At 45.5% G+C, this 18596-nt stretch overlaps 5 protein-coding genes across 4 annotated transcripts in view; 3 read left to right on the plus strand and 2 right to left on the minus strand.

Moving 5' to 3' along the window:
* Positions 1-18596, minus strand: part of LOC134396354 (zinc finger protein 883-like) — a 234424-nt gene that overhangs the window by 136604 nt on the left and 79224 nt on the right. The window lies entirely within an intron of this gene.
* The window catches only part of LOC134396268 (uncharacterized), an 853762-nt gene that overhangs the window by 84625 nt on the left and 750541 nt on the right, over positions 1-18596 (plus strand). The gene's annotated exons all lie outside the window — the stretch shown is intronic.
* The window catches only part of LOC134396322 (zinc finger protein 420-like), a 412724-nt gene that overhangs the window by 60591 nt on the left and 333537 nt on the right, over positions 1-18596 (plus strand).
* The window catches only part of LOC134396318 (zinc finger protein 345-like), a 334491-nt gene that overhangs the window by 16167 nt on the left and 299728 nt on the right, over positions 1-18596 (plus strand). The window lies entirely within an intron of this gene.
* Positions 3425-16916, minus strand: LOC134396356 (zinc finger protein 253-like). The gene is made up of 6 exons (XM_063122827.1): positions 16863-16916; positions 14674-15163; positions 12261-12387; positions 10342-10451; positions 9097-9226; positions 3425-4721 (listed from the first exon to the last, which is right to left on the minus strand). The coding sequence occupies exons 2-6, from the start codon at positions 15091-15093 to the stop codon at positions 3526-3528; spliced, it is 1983 nt and encodes a 660-aa protein (XP_062978897.1). The 5' UTR covers positions 15094-15163; positions 16863-16916; the 3' UTR covers positions 3425-3525.

Here is an 18596-nt window from a genome sequence, read left to right on the forward strand (position 1 = left end):
AGACAGTGAGACCCTGACAAGAGGAAGCCACTCACATATCCCATGGAGTGCCAGAGGCCTTCCTCATCTGTTGCTCTCTCCAAGCTTGCCCAGGCCTCATAACTTGGGGGGAAACTGAAGTGGGTTTACTGTCAAAAAGGGTTTGAATGAGCAGCAATGTCTGAATTTGGGGCATGGTCTGGTTTGAGTGTACAGCTTGCCCTGGCTTGCTTGAATGCATCTGGCCTCCTTGGCTCTCCCACCAAGTTTCGGGAGTGCACCTGCTTTTTACACGATCCTCGTGGCCAAATTCTAATGGGTGCATGCCTCTCCTTGACATCAATGCCTTTACTAGAACCCAGCCAGATTCAAATTTCACACGAGACTGTATTCTAATATTACACAGCTCTTTTGTGAAAATAGTAGCTTATGAGAGTTAAGGAACCAACATCTGTTAATTTAGGACATACATTTGTAAGTTAGTTCATTATGCAGGTTGGTGCAACGTTCTTTCAAGATACTTATGTAAAAGCCAAAGACGTCTCGGCCAAATATTCATCATAAGGCAGCGAACTGCATTCCAGCAACTCTGAGCCGTCATTTTTTTTTAGGAACCAAAGTGCACCGCTAGTTTTCGGAGTGCCCTGCTCAAAGTTCCTGTTGTACATTTTCATTCCCTGTGTTTCCCCGAGCACCAGCCCTGTCACTTAGTTATTTCTGTCATTCCATGTGGGTGAAAGTGAGCCTCATTCCACATTCAAAGTATTTATAGGGCTTCTCCCAGTGTGGATTCTTTGATGGCTTTGAAGATCTGAATTCCAATTGATATAAACACCTGATGACATAAAACAAGATTCTGGAAAGTCAAACCCACCTTCTTTAATTGGAAGTTGCATCCTTTTAAAGAATATTCATGGCAGAGGGTGGGGGACAGACACCGCCAAAATTTATGAAACAGCATGTTGAGTTTTGCAAAATATTTGCCAGATATAGAGGAACCCATGTATAACTTAAACAATCCAAGGAATAGTATTCATCCAGAGTGTATTTATCTTACCCCACAAACTCAAACTTAAAGATGTCCATCTATCTAAATCCTGTGAAATTTCACAAATCAACTTACTCAAATTGAGATATCTCTCTCGGAATAAGTATTGCCAAATAGATAATAACATCTGGACTCCATCAAAAGTGCAAATTCCCTAATGCACTATGATACTGTCTCCAATTGGCATCCGTTCAAACTTTGACCAATTAAATGAATAGCCAGACAAATTACCAAAAGTACTAAAAGACAGGCATCGAAACTGGGACAGATGGCTGGAGTTTCAAGATAAACAATAAAAGTTAATCAGCATAAAATAATAATTTAAAATTTGAAACAATCATGCACAAAGCTGTGAATACTATTTGTTCTGTCTAAGAATAGTAACATTCAGAGAGGTTCCAGACATAAATCAAATATCAAAGGGGAAAGTGGACATCCTATTTTGGGCTGCATTAATAGAAGCATAGCTTCCAAATCACGTGAGGTACTGGTTCCTCTCTATTCGGCCCTGGTTAGGCCTCATCTAGAATATTGCGTCCAGTTCTGGGCTCCACAATTCAAGAAAGACGCAGACAAGCCGGAGCGTGTTCAGAGGAGGGCAACCAGGATGATCAGGGGTCTGGAAACAAAGCCCTATGAAGAGACACTGAAAGAACTGGGCATGTTTAGCCTGGAGAAGAGAAGATTGAGGGGAGACATGATAGCACTCTTCAAATACTTAAAAGGTTGTCACACAGAGGAGGGCCAGGATCTCTTCTCGATCCTCCCAAATTGCAGGACACGGAATAACAGGCTCAAGTTAAAGGAAGCCAGATTCCAGCTGGACATCAAGAAAAACCTCCTGACTGTTAAGAGCAGTATGACAATGGAATCAATTACCTAGGGAGGTTGTGGGCTCTCCCACACTAGAGGCCTTCAAGAGGTAGCTGGACAAGCATCTGTCAGGGATGCTTTAGGGTGGATTCCTGCATTGAGCAGGGGGTTGGACTCGATGGCCTTGTAGGTCCCTTCCAACTCTGCTATTCTATGATTCTATGATCCCTGTCTGGAACCACTCCAAAATGAAAAGCCAAAAAGAGAACATTAGTCATAAAACTAAGTTCTTAGGCTTGAATATAAAATTCTGATCCATTCAGAAATTCTGCAGGAAAGCCAAAATTACTCGATGTGGTGAAGATAAATCTCCAGTGAATTTGGTGAAAGGTGTTTTGAGTGTCCAAAGAAGCCATGGCAGCCTGGTGTGTTCAATCAATGAATTTATAGCTGTCAATGGTGCAAATGACTAATGACTAAAAATGATTCCTTCGGACTTCAAAATCAGGGAAATATTTAAGGTCAAATATAATGAATCAAATAAAATCGATATGTTTTTTAAAAAGAAATAATCCAGAGGTGCACAGACCTAGGGTGACCTTCATTCATATGCCAAGTAATGATATTGGCATGGGTAAAGTCTGAAATTTTCCAGAACATGTTCCTATGCAAATTAGTTTTAAGTTATTTATTTATTTATTTATTTCATTTCATTTCTATACCGCCCAATAGCCGAAGCTCTCTGGGCGGTTCACGTACATCCGTACAGGATTTTTTTTTTTTTCATTTGCACTGGAAAATTTTGTGAAGCCCTAGTAAAATTGTCACGTATTTTAAATGTTTTAACATTTTACTATTGGAACGTATTTAATATAGTTGAATCTTTTGTATATTTCTATTTATAGGTTTTAACTGAGTATGTTTTAATTTTGTAACGCCGCCTTGAGGCTCAGCACTTGGCCAAAGACGAGATACAAATATAAAATAATAATAATAATAATAATAATAATAATAATAATAATGCTTTCCCCAACCTGGTGCCCTCCAGATATTTTTGGATCACAACTCCCAGCATTCCTGACTGATGGGAGTTGACACATCCTACACTAGGCTGGTGAAGGCTGCCCTAGACTGATGGAATTTAGTGGGTTTATTTTACTCATATTTGGTAAACTAAAAAAGAAAAGAAGAAAAAATTACGCCAAGTTAATTTTTGCTCCAAACATGTCACAAGTATTTGACCTCAACAATATGATAGGGGGGAAATCAGCTTAGTTCAGTTAAGTTTATTACAGTCAATATTACCAATTAACAATTAAATACAATTAAATACAATTAAAAATGGGGGGTATCAAACTGCACTTAATTCGATCGAAATAAGGACATGAGAAGAGCCCTGATGCTGGATCAGACCAAGGGTCCATCTAGTCCAGCACTCTGTTCACACAGTGGCCAACCAGCCATCGGCCAGGGATGAACAAGCAGGACATGTTTAATTGTGTAGAAATTTTATTAGAATACTCGCAAAAATTTAATGACAATGCGATGTACCAGCCTCAAGGATTCCCCTCCTTCAGTAGTTCTACCTTCTCACCAGCTGACAATGCCCCCATCCATTTTCTCATCATAATTACTACTTGTGTACTTGGCAAGCAGAAAGCCAGTTAGCAAAAAGACAGTGGCACCTATTTCTCCAGCTTCAGACCATTTCCATTGTCACGGGCAGAATGAAAGGGAGGAGAAGAACCTGGTTGCAATGGCGAAGAGGAGGAACAATTCCATGGAGCTCTTGCCAAGTTCTCCCCGGTGTGGATTCTTTGATGAGCTTTAAGGTCCGAGTTCCGACTGAAACGCTTCCCACACTCTAAGCACTGATATGGCTTCTCGCCTGTGTGAGTTCTTTCGTGTGTTTTAAGGTGCGTGCTGATGGCGAAGCTCTTTCCGCACTCTAAGCATTTATAGGGCTTCTCCCCTGTGTGGGCTATTTGATGGGCTTTAAGGTGTGAGCTCCAATGGAAACTCTTCCCGCACTCCAAGCATTTGTAGGGCTTCTCGCCCGTGTGGATCCTTTCATGCAGCTTCAGATTCCTGCTGTTACGTAAAGTCTTTCCGCACTCAGCGCACTTATAAGGCTCCTCCTCCGTGTGAATCCGTTCATGGATTTTAAGGGCTCTGCTTTCTCGGAAGCTCATCCCGCACTCAACACACTGATAGGGCGTCTCCCCGGTGTGGATTCTTTGATGAGATTTAAGATTTCCACTCCAATTGAAACGCTTCCCACACTCCAAACATTTATAGAGCTTCTCTCCGGTGTGAAGCCGTTCATGCATCTGAAGGGTTTTGCTGTTGACTAAAGACTTTCCACACACAGAACATTTATATGGTTCCTCCCCTGTGTGGACTCTCTGATGCGATTTAAGGCTGATAGAGCAACGGTATCTCTTCCCACACTCTAAGCATTCATAGGGCTTCTCCCCTCTGTGAATCCTTTCATGTACCTTAAGATTTCTGCTGTTATGTAAGGTCTTTCCAGACTCAAAGCATTTATAGGGCTCCTCCACTGTGTGGATTCTTCGGCGGACGTTAAGATCTGAGCTGGAACTGAACTGATTTTCGCATTCCAAGGATTGAAATGTGTTCCCTTCTGTGTGAATTCTTTGACAGTCAGTAAAGTTTCTTTCTTCAGGGAAACCTTTTCTACACTCAGAGAATTTCCAGAGTTTCTCCCCATTATGAATATTGCTTTCGTTGGCTTGAAAAGGTTCTTCTGGTATGGGGAAATCAGGCCCTACGAAAGAACTGGACGTGTTCCCCCACTTCTCATCGTCTTCAGTTTTCATTCTCTGGTGGACATCATTTTTATTGCTGTCCCTCCCGTCAGCTGCAAGAAGAAAAAGAGAACAAATCGAATGAATTGCTGTTTTGATTTAGTGGGGAAGACGTATCCTTCCAAATATATTAATGATCGATGGAACTGAAAACCCGAGTGGAACACAGAGCTTTGATTTTACTGATTACAATATTCAAAGGCAGCTTTTTAGGCATGGTTTACATATCGCACAGCGTTATTCTTTGTTAAGATCTTGACCACCGCAAACAAGCTGGTGTGGTAGTGCAAGTAGTTTGATTGCTCCCACTTGAGTCTGGCCCTGTTCAGACAACACGCTAAACCATGCTGCTTAACCACAAAATGGTTAACTAGGGTGACCCTATGAAAAGGAGGACAGGGCTCCTATATCTTTAACAGTTGTATTGGAAAGGAAATTTCCGCAGGTGTCATTTGTATATACGGAGAACCTGGTGAAATTCACCCGGCACCTATGCTATATTCTTTCAGACGCCAGGTGAGAAGACCTTTTTATTCTCTTCACATTTTAACAGTCTATAAATTCAATTTTAACTTTGCTGTTTTAAATGTGTATTTTAAATTTGCATTTCTGCACCGCTGCTGATTTTATCCTGGTTGTGCTTTTATATTGTATTTTATTTCATGTTTTATACTTTGAATGGTTTTAATTTTTGTGACCCGCCCAAGGAGCTTCAGCTATCGGGTGGTATAAAAATGCAATGAATAAATAAATAATAATAAATAATAACATTCATCAGGTCCGGTGCCAGACTATTTTGCGCCCTAGGCAAGGTGAGCTACTTTCACACACACACACACCCCACACACACAAAAATGCCAACTTTGATTTTTAAGAACATATGTTTCCTGGAAAAAATAAGAAGCACAAAACTTGAAACTGCTAAATTTATTTTAAAGTGCAAGAAATATGTCATGCCAATTATAGCAAACAAATTGGAAAGGAACGTCTATGGGTCTAAAATGCATTATTTAATAGGAATATCACCTCCAAATCATCCCCCCCCAACTCACACACGCGCTCGCACACACACTCAGCATCACTCACTCCAAACAAACACACGCATGAACACATGCATTCACTCAAAGACCCCATGCACCCCATTCACCCATGCATTCTCTCTCTCTCTCTCTTCCGGGCATGTTCCAGAAGTCCGAATGTGGAACCGCCCCACCCCAGCATCCCTGGCTTCACTTCAACTGGGTGGGCGCGGGGTGCCATCTTGCCCGCCCAGGCCCAGCTGAATCCTTGGGCCAGGCCGGCTCACAGCCAACACGCGTGAGTGCTGTGCTGTGCCTGGCGCCCCTCTTAGCTTGGCGCTCTAGGCGGCTGCCTTAGTGGCCTCTATGGTAGCACCAGCCCTGACATTCATACCACTGTAAGCCCAAATTGTTGTACAGATGTTGGATCTTTTTATCATCTGTGGTGACAATGTGACATAATCCAAACATTTCGACAAGTATAAAAAGATTATAAAATTCTAATTGCAGTTTGACCCCTGAACTGGGCCGGCTTTCCCCATTTATGGGGGAAAACAAAGATACCCCACATAAAGTAGCAGTACTTTTCGTGATGGACGATGCCTGACAAGTTAGAAGAATGACCACCTAAGATCTTTGGTATGGCTGCCCAGGACAGTCATCTCAGCTGAAAGACTCTCTAGCCAAACTAAAGTACTTCGAGGACAACAGGACACAGAGAATTTGCCAATTCTTGATTCTGATTCCTAGACTATATGTGTAAAAAATGAAGCTAAACAACCATGTCCATCAAATATGCATGTTACTCTCTGGAAATAGTCTTTTAGATGAATAAACTTAATCTACTTCCAATCATGGATGAAACGTATATTCTCCCTGATTTGTTGTAAATTGACCCTGATGTTGGTCAGTTGACGAGACCTCATCACGTCAGTCCTTTTCCAGCTTCATTGGCTGCCAGTCCAGGTCCGGGTCCAACTCAAAGTGCTGGTATTAACATTTAAAGCCCTAAACGGTTTGGGGCCAGGCTATCTGAAGGAACGCCTCCTCCCGTATGTACCTGCCCAGACCCTAAGGTCATCCTCAGGGGTCCTTCTCCGCGAGCCCCTGCCAAAGGAAGTGAGGCTACCAGGAGGAGGGCCTTCTCTGCTGTGGCACCCCGGCTGTGGAATGAGCTCTCTAAGGAGGTTCGCTTGGCACCTACATTATATTCCTTTAGACGCCAGGTGATGACCTTTTTATTCTCCCAGCATTTTAACAGCCTATAAATAAATTTTAACTTGGTGTTTTAAATTTGTAATTTTGCATTGCTGCTGTTTTTATCTGGTTGAGCTTTTATATTGTATTTTATAGTATGGTTTTATACTGTTGTTTTATACTTTGAATGTTTTTAATTTTTGTGAACCACCCAGAGAGCTCCGGCTATTGGGCAGTATAGAAATGTAATTAATAAATAAATAAAATAAATTGTTTATTTGTGTATGCATTATGCTTACAAATTAATAATGTAATGAAAAAGACTACTTTGGACAGTTTGGCCAAGGTGAATAGTATTTATTATTTATTCATTTCATTTATATCCCACCCTTTTTTCCTGCAAGGAACCCAAGGCGACATACATAATCTTCCTCCTCTTCATTTTATCCTCACAATAACAACCCTGTGAGGTAGGTTGGGTTGAGAGTCTGTGACTGGCCCAAAGTCACCCAGTAGGTTTCCATGGCCGAGTGGGGACTAGAACTTGGATCTCCTGACCCCCAGTCCAACACCTTAGCCACTACACCAACAGAAACCCTAGGCTGCCTTGAGTTCCCAACAGCTGGTACAGGTACTCCAAAATGGTGGTATAGGGACATCGCATCTCTATATAACGCCCCCAAAACTTTTAAGATCAACCTCAGTTAGAATCCAAGAAAATTCTTGATAGTAATCTTCAGATGGAATCTAACAACTTTATTATTGAGTAATATTTATACCACTGTAAGCCCAAATTGTTGGCCTACATGTACATCATCATCATCATAAATTTATTGTGCTAGCCGAAGGCCATGACAAATACATCCATAGAAAAGCATACAACTATAAAAGTACACAATAATTTCAAATAACCAAGAGAACCATACAGACAACCTTCAATTTACTCTTACTAAAGCTCTCATTTCGCTCAGTATTCTGAGTCTCTGTGGCAGTTTATAGCAATTTTAAATGGACAGATGTTGGATCTTTTTTATCATCTATGGCGGACATGTGACAAAATCCAGAAATCTTGGCAAGTAGAAAAAGATGATAAAATTCTAATTGCAACTTGGGGTTGAACTGCAATGAGAATTGCAATGCGTCGCATGCCTAAATTCGTCGGTTCAATCTCCACGTCAAGGCATTGAAAGACCAGAGCTGGGAAGACCTTTACCTAAGATGGTCACTCCCAGTCCCAGTAGATAATATTGGGGAATCTGCCAGGGTCGTCTTGAAGACATCCCCACAACCTAAATATGTAAGGTAAAAATGACCTGTTCTGCATGACAGGTCCCTCCACCTACTCCCTCAACGGTTTCTCTGAGTGACGTCTCAAGTGTCAAGGAGGTGACATTTAGCCAGCAGACCCATCTGCCAGGAGAATAGAGCCTAGGAAGACCTGATCTTTTAACTCCTGTGCAGAGGAATGCAGCAGCAAGTGAACAGAAGGCAGAAGATGAATTTGGAATAAGAAGGACCAGTCTCCTACTAGAACTTATTTCCTGCTTTTAAACCTTGATTTGAATTCATAGACCAAAGGCAGTCACAGATAAGACGCCAGTTTGAGGCCTGCTCAGAAGACACCTTAAACCATGGCTTTAACCATGGTGGTTAAGCCAGAAAGCTAGGCTGTGTTCAGACGACACCTTAAACCATGGCTTTAACCATGGTGGTTAAGCCAGAAAGCTAGGCCGTGTTCAGAAGACACCATAAACTATGGCTTTAACCAGGGTTAATAAGGCTTTTTGCTTTATTCACTGTGGTTAAAGCTGTGGTTTAAGGTGTCTTCTGAACACAGCCTGGCTTTCTGGCTTAACCACCATGGTTAAAGCCATGGTTTAAGATTTCTTCTGAATGGGGCCCCTGAGTACTTCATGGGGATGGTAAGTCCCAGCCTGGAGGGACACCCCTACACTCTTTGGAGTCAAACCAACATCCAAGTCCCATACCGCCGATAAAAAGGCCAACAGATAAGGGTTGAAGAGTTCCTGCCAGCTCAGAGGAGGGTGTGAGTGTTATACCTATATTTAAAGGCTTTATTTAAATCACCTGCCGTGCTGCACCTGGGTTACAGCTCAGCCATTGTTGTCCTCAACAATACACTTATATAAACAAAGAAGAGCTGCAATTCCAGCTTCCGAGGTTTGTCAACAAGGCAACGAGAAGGCCTTACCCAGAGGGACCAGGTTCCCATGATTCTCCTCCATGACATCCCTGTGCAAAGCCCTCTGGCCTGGATCCAGCGGAGCCCACTCCTCCCCTGGTGTGAAATGCACAGCCACCTCCTCAAAGGTCACCGGACCCTAAAAGAAGAAGAAAAAAATATTTTCTCCTTGCACGGAACAAGGGGAGACATGATAGCACTCTTCAAGTCCTTGAAAGGTTGTCACACAGAGGAGGGCCAGGATCTCTTCTCAATCATCCCAGAGTGCAGGACACGGAATAACGGGCTCAAGTTACAGGAAGCCAGATTCCAGCTGGACATCAGGAAAAACTTCCTGACTGTTAGAGCAGTATGACTATTTATTTATTTATTTATTTATTTAGAATATTTATATACCGCTCCCCATTGAAAAATTTCAGAGCTTCCGGAGCAGCTTCAAGGGCAGCCCCACGTAGAGCGTATTGCAGTAATCCAATCTTGAGGTTACCAATGCCTGTACCACCGTGGCCAAGATATCCCTGTCCAGGAGAGGCCATAGTTGGCGAACCAACCGAAGATGGTAAAAGGCACTCCGAGCCGTGGCGGCTACTTGAGCCTCCAACGACAGAAATGGGTCTAAGAGTACCCCCAAACTATGAACCTGTTCTTTCAGAGGCAGTGCCATCGAGAACAGGCCATGAGCCTGTCTCCCGGACTTGGGAACCACTCACCCACAGGGCTTCCGTCTTGCCAAGATTCAGTCTCAGTTTATTGGCCCTCATCCAGCCCATTACTGAGTCTAGGCACTGGTCCATGACCTGCACTGCCTCACCTGATTCAGTTGTCACAGGGAGATAGAGCTGTGTTTCATCAGCGTATTGATGGCGTTTAGTTCCAAATCCTCTAATGACCGCTCCCAGCGGCTTCATATAGATGTTAAATAACATTGGGGACAAGACTATGGAACCAATGACCTAGGGAGGTTGTGGGCTCTCCCACACTAGAGGTCTTCAAGAGGCAGCTGGACAACCACCTGTCAGGGATGCTTTAAGGTGGATTCCTGCACTGATTCCTGGACTCGATGGTGTTATGGCCCCTTCCAACTCTACTATTCTAGGATTCCATGAATCCAGGAAGACAATAAAGGTGAGGTGGTTGGAGGTTCATTTGCAGGATCCACAGCCTCTAGAGTGATTTTCAAAGCCTTCCAAGCAGCCATCTTGGAGAGAACCAAAGGGAAAGGAGGAGATTTGTCCAGGGCCAGGTCTCTCCTACCTGTTGCGGCTGCATAGAAGCTGTGTCTATTCCACCATAGAGAAGAGGCGGAGGAGGCCTAGAAGGAACCTCCAGTGTCAGTTCACTCTCTCTGCAGGTCATTCCATTTCCTGTGAGGAAGGCAAAGATGGTGGGAAGATATTGGTGGGAAAAGGTTCAGAAAAGGGCAACTAAAATGATTAAGGGGCTGAAGCATCTCCCCTATGAGGGAAGGTTTGTTTAGCTTGGAGAAGAGGAGGCTGAGGGGAGACATGATAGAGGTCTACAAAATGATGCATGGTGTGGAGAATGTGGACAGGGAGACATTTTTCTCCCAAAATACTAGAATCCAGTGGGGTCATCCCATGAAGCTGAGTGGTGGGAGATCCAGGACAAATAAAAGGAAGGACTTCACCCAACGCAGAGTTAAATTATGGAACTCACCGCCACAAGATGTAGTGATGGCCACCAATTTAGATGGCTTTAAAAGGGGGTTGGGGGGTTGGCTAAATTCCTGGAGGCAAAGGCTATCAATGGCTACTAGCCCTGATGGTTGTGTGCTATCTCCAGTATTCGAGGCAGTAAAACTGTGTGCACCAGTTGCTGGGGAACATGGGCGGGAGGATGCTGTTGCACCATTTCCTGCTTGTTCATCCCTGGCCAATGGCTGGTTGGCCTGTGTGAACAGAGCGCTGGACTAGATGGACCCTTGGTCTGATCCAGCATCAGAGCACTTCCTAGGTTCTTATATTTTATACTGCATAAGCATTGAGGGGAGACATGGTAGCACTCTTCAAATACTTCAAAGGTTGTCACACAGAGGAGGGCCAGGATCTCTTCTCGATCCTCCCAGAGTGCAGGACACAGGATAACAGGCTCAAGTTAAAGGAAGCCAGATTCCGGCTGGACATCAGGAAAAACTTCCTGACTGTTAGAGCAGTACGACAATGGAATCAGTTACCTAGGGAGGTGGTGGGCTCTCCCACACTAGAGGCCTTCAAGAGGCAGCTGGAGAACCATCTGTCAGGGATGCTTTAAGGTGGATTCCTGCAATGAGCAGGGGGTTGGACTCGATGGCCTTGTAGGCCCCTTCCAACTCTACTATTCTATGATTCTATGATTTTATTTATTTATTTTATTTTTTATTTAAGGATTTTTATGCCGCCATTCAGCCAAAAAAAGCTCTCACGGCGGCTTACAAAAGTATTTCTTGACAGTCCCTGCCCACAGGCTTACAATCTAAAAGACATGACACAAAAGGAAAGGGGATTGGGAGGGAGGAGGAGGAGGGGGAAAAGGAAAGCAAACTCAGGCACAACAATCTTAGTTGGAAAGTTCAGAAGTTACAGTTGACAGCAGGAGGGAGGGGGCTCTCAGCTGGAGCTGGACCCAGGCACGGTGGAGAGGTGCCTGGCTGCTGCTTCCTCCCTCACTGGTGGCCTCTGCAGAGACAGTTGGTAGCAGGAGGGAGGGGGCTCTCAGCTGGAGCTGGACCCAGGCATGATGGAGAGGTGCCTGGCTGCTGCTTCCTCCCTCACTGGTGGCCTCTGCAGTGACAGTTGGTAGCAGGAGGGAGGGGGCTCTCAGCTGGAGCTGGACCCAGGCATGATGGAGAGGTGCCTGGCTGCTGCTTCCTCCCTCACTGGTGGCCTCTGCAGTGACAGTTGGTAGCAGGAGGGAGGGGGCTCTCAGCTGGAGCTGGACCCAGGCACGGTGGAGAGGTGCCTGGCTGCTGCTTCCTCCCTCACTGGTGGCCTCTGCATTTTAGTTCCTTGAGTGGATTCAATCCTTTTTCACATCCCGTTTGGGCATAATTCAAAGTGCTGGGTTTTTTTTATTTTCATGAAGTCTGAATCTAACGAAACACAACTCCTTTTTTTGGAATATATTAGAGAAACGCGTCCCCTCCCCATGTTGGAATATGCTCTGCTAATCCTTACCCAGGAAGCTGGGACCTCCATCACCCTCCTGGAAGGTCCACCTGAACAATGGTGCCTGTGTCGTGTCCGACGGAGCCTTCTCTGCCTCAGGGAAATCCGTGGCTGCTTTGGCTAACATTCCCTGAACCTGGAAAAGGAAAGAGGAGCCCAGGCAGTGAACGAGGAGAAGAAATTCGGAAAGGAAAGAAGTGGGACAGGCAAAGGCCAAGAGCAGAATTTGCCGATCTATTTGTACTCAGGTCTCCTTCTAAAGTTGTTCTACTTCCTAAGTCCTGCAGCTGGGCCTTTGGTATTTATTTATTTATTGCATTTATATACCGCCCCATAGCCAAAGCTCTCTGGGCAGTTTACAAAAGTTAAAAACAGTAAACATTAAAAACAAATATACAAAGTTTAAAAACAACAATATCCTTATAAAAACAGCTATTCCAGGGTCAGTTAGAAACAAACTCTGTACGTGTTGTTAACTGCCTGGGAGAAGAGAAAGGTCTTAACCTGGAGCCGAAAAGATAACAATGTTGGCGCCAGGTGAGCCTTGTTGGGGAGATCACTCCATAATTGGGGGGCCACCACCGAAAAGGCCCTCTCCCTTGTTGCCATCCTCCGAGCTTCCCTCGGAGTAGACATTCAGAGGAGGGCCTTAGATGTTGAGCACGGAGTACGGGTAGGTTCATGTCGGGAGAGGCGTTCCATCAGGTATTGTGGTCCCAAGCTGTATAAGGCTTTATGAGTCAAAACCAGCACCTTGAATTGGGCTCAGAAACGTATAGGCAGCCAATGCAGGCGGGCCAGAATTGGTAGGTGAGCATTTAACCCTAGCATGTTGGGGGGAATGTGGCTCTGAAACTCCCTCCTGAAACCAACTGAGAAACGAAAGAAGCTCCCAGGAATTCCCTGTCACTCAGCCGCTTTCACTGCAAGCACAGACGTTTAGTGGCTATAGTGACTAATTCTGTTCTGCTGGAATGACTGTGTTACCAGTGGAAAAAGAGTCCTCCTTCCCTGGAATTGCAGAAATACCTATTATTATTATTATTATTATTATTATTATTATTATTATTATTATTATTTTACATTATATATTTATACAGCCCAACAGCCTAGGGTCTCTTTGCAGTTTACAACTAAAACCATGATATAACAATCCAATTTAAAACTTTAAAAATCACATAAAACCAGGATCAGTTAGAGTCCAGGAAAGGCTTGTCTAAAAAGTTATGTTTTTAGGAGGCATTTAGAAGATACTACATTTTCCGCCTCCTGAACCGCACAAGGGTTTTCCAGAGGGTGGGGGCCGCTACAAAGAAGGCCCTGCCGTCGAGTTTCTTCATTGGGACATTCCCTGTGCGTTGGGATGACGCGCAGGGCCTCCACTGAAGATCGGAAATGTCACCTGAGTGGATCAACCTTTTATCAGGTTAGGTTGATATACCAACTACGCCCTTATCTGGACAGAGATAGCCTAGCTACAGTTATCCATGCTCTGATAACCACTCCTTTGGATTACTGCAATGCATTATACGTGGGGCTGCCTTTGAAAACGGTCTGGAAACTTCAGCTGGTACAAAACAGGGCAGCCCGTTTACTAACAGGGACTGGCTGGCGAGATCACATTACGCCAGTCCTTTCCAGCTTCATTGGCTGCCAGTCCAGGTCCGGGCCCGATTCAAAGTGCTGGTATTGACATTAAAGCCCTAAACGGTTTGGGGCCAGGTTATTTGAAGGAATGCCTCCTCCCATATGTACCTGCCTGGACCTTAAGATCATCTACAGGGGCCCTTCTCTGTGAGCCCCTGCCAAAGGAAGTGAGGCAGGTGGCTACTAGGAGGAGGGCTTTCTCCGCTGTGGCACCCCGGTTGTGGAATGAGCTCCCCAGAGAGGTTCGCCTGGCGCCTACACTGTACTGCTTTCGTCGCCAGCTGAAGACCTTTTTATTCTCTCAATATTTTAACACTTAATTTTAACTTAAATTTAAACCTTACTGTTCTAACTCTGTATTTTAATCTCATATCAATTTTGCTGCGTGGTTTTATCCTGGTTGTGCTTTTTATACTGTATTTTGTATTTGTGCTTTTAACCTGTTGGTTGTTTTATTGTGGTTTTAATTTTTGTGAACCGCCCAGAGAGCTTCGGCTATTGGGCGGTATAAAAATGTAATAAATAAATAAATAAATAAAATATAAAGGAAGGCGGTCTGCTAGGTATCCTGGTCCCAAGTTGTTTAGGGCTTTGTAAGATAATAGCATGACCTTGTATATGGCTCGGTAGCTTACAGGCTACACATTAAGAACTATCCTGGGGTGAGGGTCCAGAGGGAAACTAGAACCTCCCTTCCTTGGAGAAAATTTAGACCACTGGTGGGTTTTTTTTAAGAACTCAAACCCTTGGTGTCATGATGATGAAATGTTCTCACCTGTTCTTTGTCCTCTGCCTGGCTCAGGAGGAAGCCTTCTGCCAGGGCCACCGCCTGGGAACTGGTCTCCGCTCCACATTCTCTGACCCAGCTCTCCATCTCCGGGGGTAGGACAGTCAAGAACTGCTCCAGGACCACCAGGTCCAGCATCTGAGCTTTTGTGTTCCTTTCCGGCTTCAGCCACTGACAGCAAAGGTGGTGGAGTCGGCTGCAAACCTCTCGGGGTCCCTCACCTTCCTTGTAGCAGAACCCCCTGAAGTGCTGGCGTTCTGCGTCTGAGCTGGGGTTGCTCCCAGGCTGGTTCTCCTGCACTGTCCTTTCCCAGGGCTCTGCACTGCTCCCTTCCTGGATGATACGGGGCCCTTTTCCTGCCTCAGGGGCAGCAAAGTCCTCCTCTTCCGTCTTCACTCTCTTCTCCATCTCTGCTGCCAACAGGACTCAAAGGTTCTCCTGGCTTTGATGCCAATTTCTTTCTTAAGGGAAGGAACGCCTGCGTTTGATGGATGTAGAACATAGGGTGACCATACGAAGAGAGCAGGGCTCCTGTATCTTTAACAGTTGCATAGAAGTTCTTATTTATTTATTTATTTATTTATTACATTCCTATATCGCCCAATAGCCGGAGCTCTCTGGGCGGTTCACAAAAATTATCTGAGCGGTTCACAAAAGGGAATTTCAGCAGGTGTCATTTGTATATATGGAGAACTTTGGTGAAATTCCCTCTTCATCACAACAAAGCTGCAGAAGCTGTACTAGAGTAATCAGATTTAAAAGAGGGCAGGGCTCCTGCAGCTTTAACTGCTGTGACGAAGAGGAAATTTCACCAAGGTTCTCCATATATACAAGTGACACCTGCTGAAATTCCCTTTACTATGCAACTGTTAAAGATACAGGAGCCCTGTCCTCCTTTTCATATGGTCACCCTAAAGGGGTGTGTGTGCCATCGATTGTAAGACGCACACTCATTTCAGTACCACCAACAGAAAAAAAAGCTTTGATTCTAAGAAACAATCAACGTGCCCGCGATTCTAAGAGGCACCCCATTTTTAGAGATGTTTATCTGGGGGGGAAGTGTGTCTTGGAATCGAAGAAATACGGTGTATATATATTACGCTCATTAACTAAAAGACCATTCCGGCTAAGAAAGGCAGGTGAACACCACCACTCGTGATAAGGGGTGGAAGTCTAAGATAGGGTGACCATATGAAAAGGAGGTCAGGGCTCCTGTATCTTTAACAGTTGTACTGAAAAGGGAATTTCAGCAGGTGTCATTTGTATATATAGGGAACCTGGTGAAATCCCCTCTTCATCACAACAGTTAAAGCTGCATGTGCCCTGTCCTCTTTTAAATCTGGTCACTCTAGTGTAGCTCCTGCAGCTTTAACTGTTGTGATGAAGAGGGAATTTCACCAGGTTCCCCATATATACAAATGACACCTGCTGAAATTCCCTTTACTATGCAACTGTTAAAGATACAGGAGCCCTGTCCTCCTTTTCATAGGGTCACCCTAGTCTAAGATGCTTGGACCAAAACTTTCACCTGGTTCCCAGGTCATTGGGGGCCCACCCCCTCAACTCCCGCCTCCCCTCCCCACCTTTGAACCCCTCCCCTGCCCCCAACAACTATGTCTAATCCATCCTCCCTCCCCCCTCTGCCAAAAAAGCCCTTCAGATCCCTTCCACAACTGGACCAACCCCAGCCCTCCACCACCACCCTTGCTCTGCTTCTGACATGGCCCAAAAGCCCACTCGCACAGAATCCCTTCCACTTTTTCAGTCCTACAAAAGCAGCTTTTTGACACCGGTTTAAACGACTCCGCTTCCAGAGCGCCTGGGTGTTGCAAGCCTTTTCTTCTCACCCAGGAAGAGGCTGTAGGGACTTCCTGGCTTCAGAGAGGGGAGGGGGAGGAAGCTAGGAGAAGCGGATCTCCTTGGGGTGGGGGACCCCAAATGAGCCAACTCCCCCACCCCCAAAAAATGGGGCAGTCACCTGGGGGGAGGCTCTCCCTCCCCTCCCAAATCCTGCCCTCTGCCTCTCTTTCCCCCCTCCAACCCAAGGGGGCATTTCCCCTGCATCCTTTGGGGACCCCCCCTAGTGCACTCCCCACTCCCCCCCCACCCCCGGTGCTGTGGGTCCCTGGACTCCAACCTGCAGGTCCAGCCCGAGCCGCCCCACTCCGGCCACTTACCCGCCGCCTTGCAGGCGAGGAGGGGCCGCGGATCGAGGCCTCCCCACCCCCCCCAAAAAAGAGAGATGGGGCAGGAACCAAGCTGCGGCGGTCTCCCTCCCTAAAGCTGTTTAGGAAGCGGCACCCAGTCGCCTTGCAGCCGTGGAAGAGCTCTTCCCGGAAGGTGCAAATGCCCGGTCCTCCCAGGGCCTCTTGCACCAGCGCGGCTTGCTCCTGCCTCCCCCCCCCCCTCCCCGGGCCGAGGGGGCTCGTGCGCCGCGATCCCCCCCTCTCTCTCCTCTTTCTCTTGCAGGGATCTATCCAAGCTGAGGAGGGGGGGCGGGCGGAGGAGGAGAAAGAGACCTCCGCCTTCCTTCCTAGGGATACAAAGGGATGTGAACTAGAGGGGAGGGACTTCCTCTCCTGCACCCCCCCCCCCCCCGCCCCACTTTGCATTTCATTCCTGGGGGAAGCTGGGAAGGGTCTGGTTGATTGCAAAGGGGGAGGGAAAGGAGGGTGGCAGGCAGAGAGAGAGAGAGAGAGAGAGAGAGAGAGAGAGAGAGAGAGAGAGAGAGAGATTTTGGGGGGGGGGCATTGCTCAGAGCTTTGCATACCGATCCCCCCCCCCCCCGCATAAGAACATCAGAAGTGCCCTGCTGGATCAGACCAAGGGTCCATCTAGTCCAGCCAGGGACCCACAAGGCAGGACATGGTGCCCCCTAACCCATGTTCCCCAGCAACCACTGCACACAAGCTCACCGCCTGGAATACTGGAGGTAGCACAAAGCCATCATTTTGGGCTGCATTAATAGATTCTTCTTCTTCTTCTTCTATAATATTCTATTATTTATTTATTTATTTATTTATTTATATATATAGCACCATCAATGTACATGGTGCTGTACAGAGTAAAACAGTAAATAGCAAGACCCTGCCGCATAGGCTTACATTCTAATAAAATCATAATTCCCCTTCTTATTGTTTTATTATGATTTTATTAGAATGTAAGCCTATGCAGCAGGGTTTTACTATTTTATTGTTTTACTCTGTACAGCACCATGTACACTGATGGTGCTATATAAATAGAATCATAGAATAGCAGAGTTGGAAGGGGGCTACAAGTCCATCGAGTCCAATACCCTTGTGCCTAATCCGGAAACTTCTAGTTCAAAAAATGGCAGCCAAGCTGGTCACTGGTACACCTAGGGGTGACCACATTACAGTTTTAAAATTATTTCACTAGCTGTCAGTTTCCTGGCAAAGTATAAAGCGTTGGTTAGGCTGATGGGTATTACTCAGAGGACCTTCTCTTCTGCTGCTCCCAGACTGTGGAACGGCCTGCCGGAGGAGATTCATCAACTTAACAGTTTTTTAGCATTTAATAAAGCTATCAAGACTGATCTCTTCCGGCAGGCCTATGCAGGGGAATTTTAGAATGTTTTTAGGATGTTTTAACAAAGTATATTGCGTTCTTACTTCAGTTTTATGTATTTTATATTTACTGTTGTTCCCTGCCTCGATCAAAATGGAGAGGCAGGTAAGAAATAATAGTTATTATTTCTGAAGCAGTAAGCCTGTTTGAACCACTTGCTGGGGAACATGGGTGGGAGGGTGCTGTTGCACCATGTCCTGCTTGTTGGTCCCTGGCCGACGGCTGGTTGGCCTCTGTGTGCACAGAGTGCTGGACTAGATGGAGCCTTGGTCTGATCCAGCATTGGGGCACTTCTGATGTTCTTAACATTTCATCCTGATTCC

Source organism: Elgaria multicarinata, chromosome 3, assembly GCF_023053635.1.
Source record: "Elgaria multicarinata webbii isolate HBS135686 ecotype San Diego chromosome 3, rElgMul1.1.pri, whole genome shotgun sequence".
Taxonomy (NCBI): Eukaryota; Metazoa; Chordata; class Lepidosauria; order Squamata; family Anguidae; genus Elgaria; species Elgaria multicarinata.

Bases quoted from the DNA above. Each gene is read 5' to 3' on its own strand.
- LOC134396356 (XM_063122827.1), bottom strand. From the start codon at position 15,093: ATGGAGAAGAGAGTGAAGACGGAAGAGGAGGACTTTGCTGCCCCTGAG. The intron at 9,227-10,341 runs GTAGGAGAGACC...TTCTTCTTTTAG, and splicing joins CTTCTATGCAGCCGCAACAG to GGTCCGGTGACCTTTGAGGA. The intron at 4,722-9,096 runs GTAAGGCCTTCT...TTCTTCTTGCAG, and splicing joins TGGGAACCTGGTCCCTCTGG to CTGACGGGAGGGACAGCAAT.